Below are 16,563 nucleotides of genomic sequence, written 5' to 3'. Positions count from 1 at the left end.
TGGCTTTCAGGTCATGAGGCTGGGATCACGTAAATCTCTTCCGAGAGAAATGCCTGTGTTACAGAAGGCGGAGCTTGTGACTCCCAGGGTGGCCTCTGCTGTGTCAGTTCTCCCTGAGAAACCCCTGTCAGCTGTCACTCTGAATTTAAAGCCAGCTGACTTTAGATTGTTCCCGCCTTCTACTTCCATTTTAGAATTTTTATAAAAATTCTAAATGTACTGTACACCTATATCAGATATTTTCATTTGAAACATGAAATTTAAAAGTGTTGGTGGAAAACCACTGTTAATTAGGCTATAAATGTAGTTTATTTCAGGCACTGGATAGAATTCAGTGAAAATGCTCCCTACCTTTCTTTTTTTTTAGGTACATTCTTATTATGTTGCTTCTAGCTCAGAAATCTGCCTCAGGAAGCCTTGAAAGCTGTGACCTTGGGCCAGATTCAAGGCGCTCCAATCCGTACCCTGGTGTGTTGTGTGGTTTCTCAGTGCGCTCCGATCCATACCCTGGTGTGTTCTGCCATTTTCTTTGAGATCAGCTGCCTTGTTTCAGCAAACTCTGTCATCTGATGCTTGCTTGGGCCCAGTGTCTCCTGGCGGTGGCTATTTAGTCAGGGCCTGCCCTGGCCTGTCCCCCTCCCTGGGACTGTCTTGTGCTTGCCCAGCTTCAGGCGTTCTGCAGCATTGCCTGGCTCTGACCATCGCCTGGGATTTCTCCGTAGCATTTTCCTGGCTCCAGACACTCGCGGGCAGCTGGGCCTGGGGAGGCGACTTCAGCCACATGTCCACGTTGGCTGCCCTAGGCCCAGCAAGGCTTTAGCTCTGAGCGCCCTGTCCTTGTTTGCAGAATTGGGTGGCTGGTTATGGTTTTGTCTTAGAATTTGTTCTGGTTTGTGAAGATGTTGGATAAAGTGCATCTTATCTGCCTGCCATCTCTGCTCATCACCAGCTTGGTCATCTGGCATAGGACATTTTCTTCTTTGACATTTGAAGGAAATGTGACTATTGGATTTTTATCTGAAGTCTTGGAACCTTCTTGTGAACATACCTGGGAGCACTGCAGCACATTTTTAAAAGCATTTCACAGACCGCCTGTTGCTCCCCGAGAGCCAAGGTGTCTCCTCCGGGCAGGTGTGGTTGAGGCAAGGCCTTTCTGTAGGGGTGGGACCCGCTCACCGCAGCTGGCAGGAGCTTTTGAGGTGTCCTGTGCTAGTGCACTTTTGCATCGTATTCAGAACATAGCATATGGGGACCCTCTCATTGCCAGGACCTGGTGAAGACCCCGGGGTCTCAGGTATCACATCGTTTCAGTTCAGGTTTTCCACTTAACCACAGGTCGTTTCCTCCCAGCAAAAGGAGCCTTTGTGCTCACTCGTTGGGAGCCGCAGAGGTGCACAGTCTCAGGTGAGCAGCCGCCGTGTTCGTGATCACTCTGCGCCCCGCTCCCGCTGAGCTCTGTGCTCAGGGTTTTCATGGTCCATCCACGGAGGACGTGGGGAGTTCCGGTGAGCGTTGCATGGAAACCCACATAGTGTTAACAGCGGGGCCTGTAGGAGGGTTATTTCTATCACGTGTTTGTCCGAGAGGCCAGAATTAGGAAGGGTTTGTGCCTTCAGCTACAGTGTTCCCATGTAGGGCCATGGAGCCTCCCTGCCTCGCCTAGAAGCCACCCCCAGCATCTCCTCTCGGGGCCCATGACAGATCCCTGCACGCCTCCAGTCAGGCCAAGTGTCCGCCTCCCTGTTCCTAAAGGCACCAGGCACTTGTGTCAGGAATGCTGATTTCCGCTGTGCGACTTTTGGTTATTCCAAAGCAGCTGTCTTTTTTCTAAATTTTATGAGGTTAAAATAATTCATTTCATTAACTTTTCCCTGCACCTTATCCACTGTGCTATTTTGAGATCAATGCCTGTTCATTAACCACACTTAAATCAGGGCAGAAATATTTATTCATTATGACAGTTTGTCCCACAGTTTAAACAACATAAACTAAAACAAGCAAAGTAAAGAATCTCTGTTTAGTGGTTAAACCACGTCAGGTGCACGGAATTCTCCCCAGTCGCAGTTTTTGACACGTTCAGTTTAAAGGAGAGAATGCAGACCACGGGTTCCCAGAGGGCGCAGGGTGGTGCCTGCCCTGCCTGAGGGCCCCCCAGACCTGCTCCGTTCACATACCTGGCTCCAAGCGCTGTGGGCCACTGACACCGTCCACCCAGGACCACAGCCCCCACTGACAGGGGTCACGGCCTGCATGTGCCTGAACCTCACACGGAGGAACCGAGCGACCTGGAGCCAGAGGCAGCACCTGCCGGCAGTGCACAGCCTACTAGATGCAGGGTGATGCCCTGGGGAGAGGGTCAGCTGATGGCAGGATGGTGGGGGGTCCTCGGGCCAGCCTCGGGGGTTCCTCTGAGGGCAGAGTCTGGGGGATCCTGGTGTGCAGTGCCCAGCATGGGAGGACCAGGGACTTGGGTCTCCGTTGGTGCTTTCAGGATATGTGTGTTTGTGTAGAGTAAAAGTCATGTGTGATTCAGATAAACTGCATAACTCGTTCCTTTTCTTCCAATCGGTTGTCTGTACAGTGTTTGTGGAGAAGGTGCTGCAGAGACTTTTTCCTCGTGTTCCAAGTGGCCAAGGAAAGAGAGAACCCCAGACACTGGCCGTCCAAAATCCACCAAAGAAAGTGACCTCTGAGAAAGTGAGCCGGAAAGATGCTCAGCCTTTGACAGGTGAGGTTGTCTGCAGATGTGGGTGGGTCTCAGGGACTGAAGTTAACCTCCGTCATCATCACTTGCCTTGGAGAATGTGTCTTCTGGGCCTCGGGCATCTGTCTGCAGGTCTGCAGAGGGCCTGCAGCAGGTGGGCAGGGCAGGTATCACTCTCCACACAAGCCCTGCCAAGGCCCCTGTGGACTCCCCGGCCAAGGCCAGGTCAGGGTGCTGCCTTTTTGGGATCATTTACTGGTGTGCTCTGAAGATGGCGATTGGACTGAAACTGGGGCTTGGGCCAGCCTTCCTGTCCTCTGAGGAAGACAGGCGCCTTCCCCACCATAACACCGTGCCCCCAGTCACTGTGGTGGCCCCCTTGGCCCTGTTGGCTTGTGCCCACTCAGGGACAGGCTTCTGATGTTCTTGTCCCGTGGTCTTTGGCAGACGTCTGTCCCATGACAGCCCCACGTAAGCTCTTGGTGGCTGCAGGATCATCTGCCATGAGAGTCCCATCAGCTCTGGTCCCTGCAGTGCAGCTCCGCTCACCTGTGAGACTGTGAGAGGACCCCGCTGAGAGACATGGGAAGAGACCACCTGGGTGCAGCACATCCCACTGAGAGACACGGAAATAGACCACATGTTTGCGGCACATCCTACTGAGAGACACGAGAAGAGACCACCTAGGTGGACCACATCCCACTGAGAGATGTAGGAAGAGACCACCTGGGTGTAACACATCCCACTGAGAGACACGGGAATAGACTACCTGGGTGCAGCACATCCCACCAAGAGACACGGGAATAGACCGCCTATATGCAGCACATCCTACTGAGAGACGTGGGAAGAGAACACCTGGGTGCAGCACGTGTGGGCAGGTCCATTTGGTTCCCCAGTAAACACATAAGTCCATAAAGCCAGACGTGGGTTCCGGGGTGCCATTTCTGGGGGTCTCATTTGTGTTTGTATAGTGGTGGTCTCGCACTGGGCATTTGTTCTCCACGCATTTGTGTTCCTGAGAGCTGCGTGGTCTCTGGTTCTCACACACCTTATAATGGAGACACTCAGTGGGATCTCAGCAGGCAGTCCTCGTCATCCCACAAATCACCCTCCAGCCCCACAGGTCAGATCTCCGTTGACTGTGAACACATTTTCCCACAGATGTAATATTCTGTGTGGTGATTCCATTTCCAGGCCGGCTCAGAAAGCCTGTCTAACCTGCGATGTGACAAGTGCCACGGACACCGTTCTGGTCGAGGATAGAAGACAAGTGAGAAGGAAAAAGTTTCTTTCACGTCTCCTAGATACGGGGTTACACTAAGCATGCTTTTCCCATGGGACAAATCCATGTATTCCATGTTCTTTTCTGCATTTTTCCCATATGGCTTAATGTTTTCAAATGGTACAAGCTTCCAGTGTAGTAGGATAACGTTCCAATTAAGGAGTAAATGACTGCTTTTGGGCATATTTTTACCTTTTAAAGAATATACCTATTATAGGCTGAATTGCCCCTCCCCGCCCCACAGCCGCCACCAGCAAATTTGTATGTTGAAGCCTTAACCCCCCGTACTTCAGGATGTGACTGTGTTTGGAGATGGGGTCCTAAAGTTGATTAAGGGTCAATGAAGTCGTCAGGATGCACCCTAATCCAATATTACTGGTGTCCATATTAGAAGACGAGATCAGGACACACGTACGTACAGAGGCTCGACCCTGTGACAACTGAGAGAAAACAGCATCTGCAAGCCAAGGTCCAGAGCCAGCCCTGCTGAGACTGTGACCGTGGCCTTCCAGCCTTCCGGGCTGTGAGAGAACAAATATCTGTTGTTGACTTCACCCAGTCTGTGGGGCTTTGTAGTGGCAGCCCTAGAAAGCTAATGCACTGTCCATTGTGCCTGTTAGAAATTTTCTTGCTTTTTCAATCAGCATAACAAAGTTTTTAAAGAAAAAGCAGGTAATGAAAATCTGAAAGAAGCAACAAAAAAGACTTCTGGAACTAATAAAGGATTATAGTGGGGTTGTACGATACAAGGTGAATACACAGAAGTCAACTGCCTTCCTGTATGTCAGCAAAGAACAAGTGGAATTTGAAATTAAAAACCCAGCACTTTGGGAGGCCAAGGTGGGCGGATCACAAGGTCAGGAGATCGAGACCATCCTGGCTAACACAGTAGACAGTAGAAACCCTGTCTCTACTAAAAATACAAAAAATTAGCCAGGCATGGTGGTGCACACCTGTAATCCCAACTACTCGGGAGGCTGAGGCAGGAGAATCACTTGAACCCGGGAGGCAGAGGTTGCTGTGAGCCGAGATCGTGTCACTGCGCTCCAGCCTGGGCGACAGAGCAAGACTCCATCTCAAAAAAAACAAAAACAAAACACAGTATCATTTATATTACCACCCCCCCATAATAAAATATTTTGGTGTAGATCTAACAAATGTGTTCAACATCTATATGAAGAAGCTATAGGACTCTGATGAAAGAAATCAAAGAAGACTAAAAATTGAAGAGATATTCCATGTTCATGGATAGGAAGACTCAATATTATAGAGATACTCATTCTTCCTAACTTCATATACACATTCAATACAATCCTGATTAATATCCCAGCAAGTTATTTTGTGGATATTGGTAAACTGATTCTAAAGTTTAGATGGAGAAGCAAAAGACTGAGAATAGCCAGCAGAATATTAAAGGAGAAAAATAAAATAAAGGACTGGCATTACCTGACTTCAAGAGTTACTTACCATAAATCTACAGTAATCAAGAGAGCGTATTTTTGGCAAAAGAGTAGACACGTAGATTAATGGGACAGAATAGAGAGTATAGAAATAGACCCACATAAATACCACTGACTTATCTTTGATAAAGGAGCAAACAAAGGCTATTCGACAAATGGTGCTGGCACAACTAGACATCCACATGCATAAAAATATAGACACAGACCTTAAACCTTTCACAAAAAAACTTACTAAAAATGGATCTGGACTGGGCGCGGTGGCTCATACCTATAATCTCAGCACTTTGGGGGTCAAGATGGGTGGATCAGGTCAGGAGATCGACACCATCCTGGCTAACACGGTGAAACCCTGTCTCTAATAAAAATACAAAAAATTAGCTGGGCGTGGTGGCGGGCGCCTGTAGTCCCAGCTACTCGGTAGGCTGAGGCAGAAGAATCGCTTGAACCCAGGAGCAGAGGTTGCAGTGAGCTGAGATGTTGCCACTGCACTCCAGCCTGGGCAACAGAGCAAGACTCCATCTCAAAAAAAAAAAAAAAAGATCTTACACCTGAGTGTAAAATGCAAAACTATGAACTGTTAGAAGATAACATGGGAGGCAATCTAGGTGCCCTTGGGTTCAGCAGTGACTTTTTAGCTACAACACCAAAGGCTTGATCAATCAAAGAAAGAATTGATTAGTAGATGTCCAGTTGATAACTTGGACATCATTAAAATTAAAATCTTCTGCTCTGCGAATGACATTGTCAAGAGAATGAAGAGACAGGCCACAGACTTAGAGAAAATATTTTCAAAAGACATATCTGACAAAGGACTGTTATTCAGAATGTTTGAAGAATTCTTAAAACTTAATAAGGAAATGGGCCAAAGATGTGGACCTCACCAAGGAAAATATGTAGATGGCAAATAATCCTATGTAAAGATGTTTCACATCATATGTTATCAGGGAAATGCAAATTAAGACAATGAGACACTACCACACGCCTACTAGAATGGACAAAATCCAGAACACTGACAACACCAAATACTGGAGGAACAGGAACTCTCATCACTGCAGATGGGAATGCAAAACAGGGCAGCCACTTTGGAAGACAGTTTGATAGTTTCTTACACAACTGAACATACTCTTACCTGTAGGATCCAGCAGTTATGCTCCTTGACATTTATCCAAATAGATGGAAAACGTCAATAAACCTGCACATGGATGTTTATAGCAGCTTTGTTCATAACTGCCAAAACTTGGAAGCAATGAAGATGTCCTTCAGTAAGTGAATGAATAAGCAAATTGTGGTACATCCAGACAACGGAAAATTATTCAGAGCTAAAAAGAAATGAACTATCAAGCCATGAAAAGACATGATGGGACCTTAAATGCTTATTACTAAGTGAAAGAAACCAATCTGAAAAGGCTACCCACTGCAATTCCAACTCTGTTACACTGTGGAAAAGCAAAACTGAGGAGACCCCAAAAAGATCAGTGACTGCTGGGGACTGGGAGGAGCAGGTGGAGCCCAGAGGACTTGCAGGACGGTGAAACCGCCCTGTACAATGCTGTCATGGTGGGCGCATCTCATTCTGCGTTTGCTCCAACTCACAGGATGTACGAGAGTGAACCACAATGTAAACTGCAGACTGGGGTGGCAACCATGTGTCAGCGTAGGTTTGTTTATTATAACAATGTACGGCTCTAACGGTGATGACAATGGGGAGCAATGTAAACTGCAGACTGGGGTGGCAACGTGTGTCAGCATAGGTTTATTGATTATAACAATGTATGACTCTGATGGTGATGATAATGGGGAGCAGGTGCACTGTTACGCCTTACAAGAAGCAGGCCATCCCTAACATTTCCTGTTTTTCTCTGCATTTTACTGAACCAACATTTTTAATCTTTTTTAAAATTGTATTTTTATGGTCAATTTACTTTTTCTTTGCTCTAACCTAACTAAAGTTTTAACGGTGATTGTTCACCAGTAACATATCTGGTGGTAGGAAGATGAAATTAGGTGGGGCAGTTGAAGCTGTATGCATGGATGGATGATGGATCATTTCTAAGTGAAAAAATAATATCTGTAAATTCCAGGCCAGTTTCATTCTAGAAGATATATATTTTCTTGCCTAAAGTGATTGGCTTTTCACTTTTAAAATCATTGTTTAAAAATAAACACTTCAAGACCTCCTTTACTCTCTGAAATTGTCAGGAGACAATTCTTTGCATTGCTATTCGTGTTTCATTTTACCAAGTTATGTACTCATGCAGCAGTGGCATATGGGAAGCTTACAGTGTCAGGATGATTATTTCAAGTTGGTGTTGAAAGAGTTCTGATTTTTAGGTGGCTGGGTCCATTGTGATTCTGACAAAGCACTTGGCCTTTGAAGTTGCTGGTGATCCTTTGGGTGACGTCTTTTCACAAAGCTTCAGCATTCAGCCACTTCGTTTCAGTGGCATTTGTAAGATACTGTTTAATATGAAGATGTTGAATTAAAAGTCAAAATACTGATGTGAATTGACCTAGTCTCAAAGGGTAAAACATTATTTTTCCAGGGAGCAAATGAGAAGGTTGGGTGCATAAGCCTTTTGCTGAACAGTTGGAGCTGTGTCCAGGTGGAGGTGCCAACGCAGAATCAGGATGGGTGGGCACACGGAGAAACAGCCTATGGCCCTTGAGGGCTGACCCCACCAGGGTGAGGGTGCAGATGCTGCCCTTGCTTCAGTTCCCTCAGTGACAGGGTCTCACATGTGATTTCGGAGGGTCAGACTCTGGTCTGTCAAGTCTGATGTCCTTGGGTCAGTTGCTTGGACAATTTAGACCCTTCATTTACAATCAACCAAAACCACTTGGCCCTGGCTGAAAGGGGAATTTGTGATGATAAGGTCGTGTCACCAGGGCAGAGATAGATAAGGCTGCACCCCAGAAAGGTAACCAAAAATTTACCATTTCACATTAACCAATTCAAAGTATACAATTTAGTGCTTTTTAGTATATTGACACTGTTGTACAACCATTCCATTACCACCATCTAATTCCAGAATATTCTCACCACACCAAAAAGAAACACTTGGCCGGGCACAGTGGCTCACCCTGTTATCCCAGCAGTTTGGTAGGCTGAGGTGGGTGGATCACTTGAGCCGAAGAGTTGGAGACCAGCCTGGGCAACATGGCGAGTCCCCTATCTCTACCAAAAAGTACAAAAATTAGCCAGGTATGGTGATGTGCACCTATAGTCCCAGCTACTCAAGAGGCTGAGGTGGGAGGGTCACTTGAGCCTGAGAAGTCAAGACTTCAGTGAGCCAAGACTGTGCCACTGCACTCCAACCTAGGCAACACAGGGAGACCCTGTCTCAAAAAAAAAAAAAAAAAACTCATTATCCCTTAACCACTCAGCCCCCATTCCCCACTCCCTCTAGCCTCTGGAAACCACTAATCTGTTTTCTTTATAGATTTGTCTGTTCTGGACATGTCATATAAATGGAATCATGCAACGTATGACCCTTTGTGTCTGGGTTTCTTCATGTGGCATAATTTTTTAAAGGTTCATTCATGTTGTAGCATGCGTCAGAACTAACTTACTTTTTTAAGGCTGAATAATATTCCATTGTATGAATGGACCTCATTTTGTTTCTCCATTCATCAGTTGATGAACGTTTGGTTGTTTCTCCTTTTTAGCTATTGTCAGTAACGTTGCTATGAGAATCCATGCACATGTTCTTGTGTGGCCTGGTTTGGACGTGTGTTTTCGATTCTCTTGAGTTTATACTTAGGAGTGGAAATGCAGGGTCAAATGGTAACTCCACGTTAACTTTTTCAGAAACTGCCGGACTCTTGTCCACAGCAGCTGAACCATATTACATGTCCACCAGCATTGTGCAAAGGCTCTAGTTTCTCTACATGCTCACCAACACTTATTTTCTTTTTTTTTTTTTAGATAATAGCCACCCTAGTAGGTGTGAAGTGGTATCTCATTGTGGTTTTCCATTTTTCTAATGACTGAGAATGTTGAGCATCTTTCCCTGCGTGTTGTCCATTTGTGTATCTTCTTTAGAGAAATATCTGTTTACGTCCTTTGCCCAGTTTTAATTGGATTGTCTTTCTGTTGCTGAGTTGTAGGGGTTGGTTGTACATTCTCCATACTGAGTCCTCATCAGATACCTGATTTGCAAATATTTTCTTCCATACCATGAGTTATCTTTTCACTTTCTTAATGGTATCCTTTAAAGCCCCAAAGTTTTTAATTTTGATAAAGTCCAATTTATCTATTTTTTCTTTTGTTGCCTGTGTTTTTCATATCATATTTAAGACATCATTGCCTAATCAAAGGTCACAAAGATTTATGCCTAGGTTTTCTTCTAAGAGTTTTATAGTTTTAGCACTTATGTATAGGTCCTTGATCCATTTTCAGCTGATATTGTGTATGGTGTGAGGTAGAGCTCCAGCTTCATTCCTTTGCATGTGGATATCCAATTGTCTTAACACCAGTTGTGGAAGACATCATTTCCCCATCAAGTGGACTTAGCACTCATTGAAAATCAGTTGGCAGCCAGGTGCGGTGGCTCACAACTGTAATCCCAGCACTTTGGAGGCTGAGGTGGGTGGATCCCTTGAGGTCAGGAGTTCGAGACCAGCCTGGCCAACGTGGTGAAACCCCATCTCTACTAAAAATACAAAAATTATTCAGGCGTGGTGGCAGGCACCTGTTGTCCCAGCTACTTGGGAGGCTGACGCAGGAGAATCGCTTGAACCCGGGAGGCAGAGGTTGCAGTGAGCTGAGATCATATCACTGCACTCCAGCTTGGGTGACAGAGGGAGACTGTGTCTTTAAAAAAAAAAAAAAAAAAAAAAAGGAAAAAAAGAAGTTGGCCACGGATGTGGGGTTTATTTCTGGACTCTCAATTCTATTCCAGTGATCTATGTCCATCCCATGTGTGTACCATCCACTATCTTGTTTTGATTGCTATAGCTGTGTACTAAGTTTTGAATTGAGAAGTGTGGGTCCCTCAACTTTGTTCTTTTTCAAGACTCAGGGTCTCTTGCAATTCCATATTAATTTTAGGATCAGTATGTCAATTTCTGCAAAAAAAAAATCATTTGAAATTTTGATGGGTGTTGCACGAGTTTGTAGAACACTGGGCAGTTTTGTCTTCTTCTCAACACTATTACACTGTCCAGTCCCTAACTTTAGGATGTCTTTTTATTTAAGTCCTTTTTAATTTCTTTCAACCATATTTTGTAGTTTTCAGACTGCAGTTTTATCTTTTTGTTGTTGTTTTTTTTGAGATGGAGTTTGACTCTTGTTGCCCAGGCTGGAATACAATGGCATGATCTTGGATCACCACAACCTCCACCTCCCGGGTTCAAGCAATTCTCCAGCCTCAGCCTCCTGAGTAGCTGGGATTACAGGCGTGTGCCACCACGCCCGGCTAATTTTTTTTGTATTTTTTTAGTAGAGACGGGGTTTCTCCCTGTTGGTCAGGCTGGTCTCGAACCCCCGACCTCAGATGATCCGCCCACCTTGGCCTTCCAAAGTGCTGGGATTACAGGTGTGAGCCACCGCGCCCGGCCTCATCTTTTTTTATATTTTTCCTTCCAGTACTTCCAGAATGTAGAAAAGTTTTACCATTTTTTAAAAAGTTAATTCCAAAGTATTTCATTCTTTTTGGTGCTATTGTAAGAGGAACTGCTTTCTGTTTTGTTTGTTTTCTTTTGGGAATGTTCAGCGTTTGTGTGTGAAAATGCAAGGGGTTTTGTGTATTGATCTTGTATCCTGCAGTTTTGCCGAACTCAGTTTATTAGCTCTTCCAATTTTGTTGTGGATTCCTTAGGATTTTCTATATACAGTCACACGTCACTTAACGATGGTAATACATTCCAACAAATGGCGTCCTTAGAGGAGTCCATTGTTGTGTGAGCAAAGCGTGCTTACACACACTAGACGGTGCAGCCAGCTGCAGGCCTGGGCTGTGTGGCACAGCCTGTTGCTTCCAGGCTGCTCGCCCGATCAGTAGATGCCTGTGCTGAACATGGTAGCAGCTGTAACACGATGGTGAGTGTTAATGCATCCAAAGATTAAGAAGGTGCGGTGAAAATACAGCGTTATCATCCTCAGGGTCCGCCGTCCTATATACAACCAGCCTTTCACCATCCAAACATTATAAAGGTACGATGAAAGTGCAGTGTTATCATCTTCAGGGTCCGCGTTATCTGAAGGCTCCACCGTCCCCCATGCGGCCAGCCTTTCACCAGCGTCTTGTGTGGTGCATCACTGTGCAAGATGCAAGGTGCATCTGTGATTTCAGGTAGTTTTACTTTTTCCTTTGTGAGTAAAGATAGTTGTACTTTTCCCTGTCCAGTCTGGATGCCCTTTGCTTCCTTTGGTTGTTGTTGTTGACTAATTGCCCTGGCTATAAGTTCTAATACGATGTTGACAAAAAGTGCCATGAATGGGAATCCTGGTCTCATTCCTGATCTTGAGGAGAAAGCATCCCCGTTTTCACCATCCTGTATGATGTTAGCTGTGGGTTTCATACGTGGCCTTTATCATGTTGAAGAAGTTGCCTTCTATGCCCAGTTTATTGATTTTTTTTAATCATGAAAGAGCAACATGTTTTTTGAAGTGCTATGCCTTGGAAATGTTAAAGGAAAAATGTTATAATTTAGTTGCACCTGAAAAAAGAGAAGTCTTGGCCAGGGGCAAAATGATGAAATCACAATAAAAAAAGGTAAGAACCGTGGGTCACTTCTGCATGGGCCATCGCACAGGGTCTGTTGAGATGCATGTCCAGGAGGAGGCCTGCTGGACATCAGGGCTGGGGCAAGTGGCACCCCGTGAGGGACAGGAGGCAGCAGGATGAGGAACGGTGCCCACATCCACCCTTGGACATGAGACGGAGACAAATGTTCTTGTACAGTTAGGACAAAGCATGGTAATTATGGCAATGATTTAGCCAATTGATTGATACTTGTTCAGTTTACACGATCTGTTTCTTTGGTTCTAGAAGAGTGTTGATAATTCCATTTGTCCCAAAAATAAGACTGATTTGTCAACAACCAAAATAACTGGTGTATGTGCATTTTGGTAAATTTTTTTCACTGAAGAGCCCATATTGAACTTTTTTTTTTAATTTGTCAGTTATGTGTTGCATATATTTTAGATTCAAATAATTCTCAGGAATTATTATTAAAAACAGCAATGTTCTGCCCGTCACTCCAGTCACACACCCTCCAGCTCCGCAGTGGCTGCTCCTGGGTAAAACCACGCCCCCTTTCAGAGTCACACACTTACACTGTTGCTCCTGTTTTCTTCTTCTTTTTCTTTCTTTTTTGGCAGGGAGGGAAGGGATTAAATCTCATGTATTGACTTTGGAAACTAAGGATTTGGGTTTTTCTTAGCACCTTCCCCCACCATGGGTGCACATTTTTTACAACCCCTGTCCTTCTGATATGATTTTTTCAAAATGTTTGTACATCAGTATTGTTTACATGTTTATGTCTCCATAAACACAGTTTCTTGCTGAGTCACATAACATGATTATTCCATTTTGTGAAACCTTTAGTGGAGTGAGCGGAGCTCTAGTAGAGTTAATAGTTTTCTTGGATTTTTACATTTTCTTCTAAATACTTAATAGTACTAATTTCTCCCCTCACCTCCCTGTCCTTGTTCTATGGTCAGACACATTCAGGGCTCAATGAGCTTCATCTTTCGTGGGCTCTTCCAGACCATTCCGCCCCCCCAGCACGGGCCGCCCCCAAGTCCTTCCCATAACTCCCTGTCTCGCCTCTCCCGGGGGCTTCCTTTACTGTCCTGGGCCTCAGTCTTTTCATTTCTTGGGTTTGCTTCCATTTTGTTGAAACACGTTCCCTAGTAACTTCCTGAAAAATGGTTTTTGGGAGATAAATATTTTAGAGATCTTGAAGGTCAAGTATACCTTAATTCTTGTACTTAAAAGTTTTTCGGGGTGTAGGATTCTGGGCTAAATAATTGTCTCTCACACTGTAAGACTTTTAATATCCAGTGTCGCTGTGAGAAGGCAGTTGCCATCATTCTCGATTCCTTTGGCTATGAGCAGTTTTCCTCTCTTGGGACAGTTTGAGGTTTTGCTTCTGGCCTTCATGTGCTGGAGCCTGATGCCGAGGTCTTGAGCGTGGTCTGTTTTCATCTGTCGTGGCCTCCGTAGTCTGGGAACATGTGCCACTCTCTTGTTTCCTTGATCATTTCCTCCTCTTTGCTTTCAATCTTCGGTTTACGGAATTCCTGTCATTCAGACATTGAGTCTCCCAATAGATCCCCTTTTTTTCTTACATCTCCTGGATTTTAAGATTTAGTGATTTGAGGCCACTTTCTGGGAGATTTTCTCAGACTTCATCTTACACCCTTCCTGCAGTACCCTTCGTTTCTGTCACTGCATCTCAGAGTTGGAGTGGGAAGGAGGAGAGGAAGGGTCTCTCCCACACTCTCTGTGGACAGGCTCTCCCTCCCTGTTTATCTTATGGGGTCTTCGCCTTCAGTTGTGGTGCCTGGGGCTCCTGGGGGCCAGGCCTGGCCTTTGAAGAGAGCGAGTCCAGTTCTCCCACCGGTGGTGGGGAGGCTTCCACAGCCTGTCAGCACCCCTTTTTCTTCCCACTTCCAGGCTCCTTGGCAGCCCCTCTGGAGCAGGTCTCATGTCTGCTGTGTCTCGGCTGCCATTCTAGGATTCAGTATCCCATATACTTTTCACTTTCCAACACTGTGTTTTTTCATCTGTCTTTCATTTGTCCTCTGTGTGTTGCAAACCCACTTATTCTCATTTTGGTGGGGACTTAGGAGGAGGATGGGGTGTGTGCACTTGTTCTGTCCTGCACCTTCATCTGTATCTTACTGACATGCCATTAACAGATAGGATGGGTTCATTTCTGTCCACTTGGCTGTGCTGAACTGCAGTTCCCACAGTTCCTTCCCCGAATGTTCCTGGTTACAGGGGGCCACGAGAGGCCCTTCTGCCTGAAACTCAGAAGGTGGACGTAAGCGCTTTTAGTTTCCAGCTCCTGGGGGTGGAAGCTCACGTAGCTCACGTGCATTGTCGCAGACTTGCTGCCTGCCTGGGTGGTGTGGGCAGTTCTGGGCCTCCGGCTCTCTGCAGCTTCTTGGGCCCTCCTTCAGCTAACCCCAGGCCTACGGGGTACCTGGCCTGGGTAGGACACCCACTGCTACCCTCTGCAGCAAGGACTGAGACAGGCTTCTGCCTGGTTCCTGGGGCATCCAGCTCTCGCTCCTGCCTTCTTGCTTCCGCCCTGCCTCTCTGTGTCCATCACCAAGGCTGTGCGGGCCGAAAGGGTCCACTTTGGCGGGTCTTGGCCATTAGCTGCGGGCACCAGTGTCACTCCCACACAAGATGCAAACCCTCCTGCTGAGCCGTGACCGTCGCCTGTCACAGAACCTGGTGCTGAGTGTGGTGAGAGTGAATCCTGCAGCACGTGGTGCACCGTCGGCCTCTTTCACGTTTTGCTTTTGATTGTGCTTATTGTCCGTTTGTATTTCTTCTTCTAAGTGTCTGTTCAAGACTTTTCCGTCTTGGCTGGAAGTGGGAGGTGCCTGCTTCTGTGGTTTCTGGCAGCTCTCTCTGCTGTCTTTGTGTGTCTGCACTCAGGGAGTTTCCCTGAGGTGTGTGCCTAGAGAGGTGCTGGTTGTACATTTCAATGTAGGGACAGATTCCCAGCTTGTCTTTAAAGGAGCTGTGCCGCTGTGTGCTCACTTGACTCGCTGGTGTTCTTGTTTCTCCGGGCCCTGGTTAATCCAGAGTGTTTGCAGTCTCACTAATTGAGTGTGAGGTTTCTGTTTCTTATTCAATGCGCGCTACCCAGCTGACAAAACTGGACAGCCTTTCACGCCTCCTGGCCATCTGCCTTTGCCCGTGTTTCTGCGGGGCTGGCTTGTCTTACCAATTTCCAGGGTTCTTTAGATGCTTCAAAGCCCAGCAAACACCTTCTCTCAGTGGATTGCCTTTTTCTTTTTTTTTTTTTTTTTTTTGAGATAGAGTCCTGCTCTGTCGCCCAGGCTGGAGTGCAGTGGTGCATTCTTGGCTCACTGCAAGCTCCGCCTCCCAGGTTCAAGCAATTCTCATGCCTCAGGTACCCACCACCATGCCTGGCTAATTTTTGTATTTTTAATAGAGACAAGGTTTCACCATGTTGGTCAGGCTGGTCTCGAACTCCTGACCTCTTGATCTGCTTGGCTCAGCCTCCCAAAGTGCTGGGATTACATGCGTGAGCGACCGCACCTGGCTGCCTTTTCATTTTTAAAAACGTCAGTGTCTTCCATTGTTTAGAAGTTGATATAATGTGACTTCATCTTTAATTTCATAGTTTTTGTGTTTTGTTTAAGAAATCTTTATCTAAAATCTACCTCAATAACAAAGATATTTTATACTTTTTTGCAAAAAAAAAAAAACACGTATCATAGACAGTGTTTGCCCTTGCAGCTGTTGTCTGGTGTGAGGTGGTAGTCCGACTCTAGACAGTGTTTGCCCTTGCAGCTGTTGTCTGGTGTGAGGTGGTGGTCCGACTCTGTGTTGCTCACCTGATGCTGCAGTTTCCTCAGCCCTCTGTGCTGGGCCAGTCCCTGTGGCAGCGGCTCTGTCCTGGGCCCGCGTCTGTGCCTCAGCCTCCCAGCTGCTCTGGGGTACAGCATGCTCCCATCGTACGGCGTGTTCCCATCCAGCAGGGCAGACCCGTGGGTACGGCTGCTCCCATCCGGCGGGGCAGACCCGTGGGTACGGCGTGCTCCCGTCCGGCGGGGCAGACCCGTCCACCTGGTTCTTCTCCAGCCCTTGCTCTGCTCTTCTTGGCCCTTGGCTTTTCCATGTGTATTTTAAAATCATGTCAAGTTGCAGCAAAAAAATCTTGAAAATGTGTTTGCATTTGTGTCATTGGTGGATGATTTGGGGACAGTTCGCATTGTCCGCGATACTGCACGCAGCGTGGTTGGCACCTGCGCTTCCTCTCGGCTGCTTTTCCTCTGTCATTTTTGGGCCAGATTGCCCTTGTCTTGAGGGCTGGGCTGGGCTTTTAAGGTAGGTTTGCTGTGTTTTATCTGGCATTGTTAAGTATTTTTCAGGAGAGTTTTTCCTCTTATCTGCTATCTGGAA

The 16,563-nt window shown here is 46.2% G+C and overlaps 1 protein-coding gene across 7 annotated transcripts in view; it reads left to right on the top strand.

Moving 5' to 3' along the window:
• Nucleotides 1-16,563, top strand: part of ERICH1 (glutamate rich 1) — a 59,363-nt gene that overhangs the window by 12,454 nt on the left and 30,346 nt on the right. For 3 of the 7 annotated variants that reach the window (XM_054498804.2, XM_054498809.2, XM_063668493.1), the window contains exons 2-3: nucleotides 1,336-1,404; nucleotides 2,582-2,728. The exons of 1 other annotated variant lie outside the window; for it this stretch is intronic. In XM_054498804.2, coding sequence (XP_054354779.1) covers nucleotides 1,336-1,404; nucleotides 2,582-2,728 — 216 coding nt within the window. Of the gene's footprint in view, nucleotides 1-1,335; nucleotides 1,405-1,549; nucleotides 2,337-2,581; nucleotides 2,729-16,563 lie in introns of those variants that run through there. 3 more of the 7 variants (XM_063668495.1, XM_054498807.2, XM_054498808.2) reach the window with 2 other exon arrangements.

Source organism: Pongo pygmaeus, chromosome 7 (assembly GCF_028885625.2).
Source record: "Pongo pygmaeus isolate AG05252 chromosome 7, NHGRI_mPonPyg2-v2.0_pri, whole genome shotgun sequence".
Taxonomy (NCBI): Eukaryota; Metazoa; Chordata; class Mammalia; order Primates; family Hominidae; genus Pongo; species Pongo pygmaeus.
Note: the sequence above shows the minus strand (reverse complement) of the source record. Positions and strands in the feature narration are given on the sequence as shown.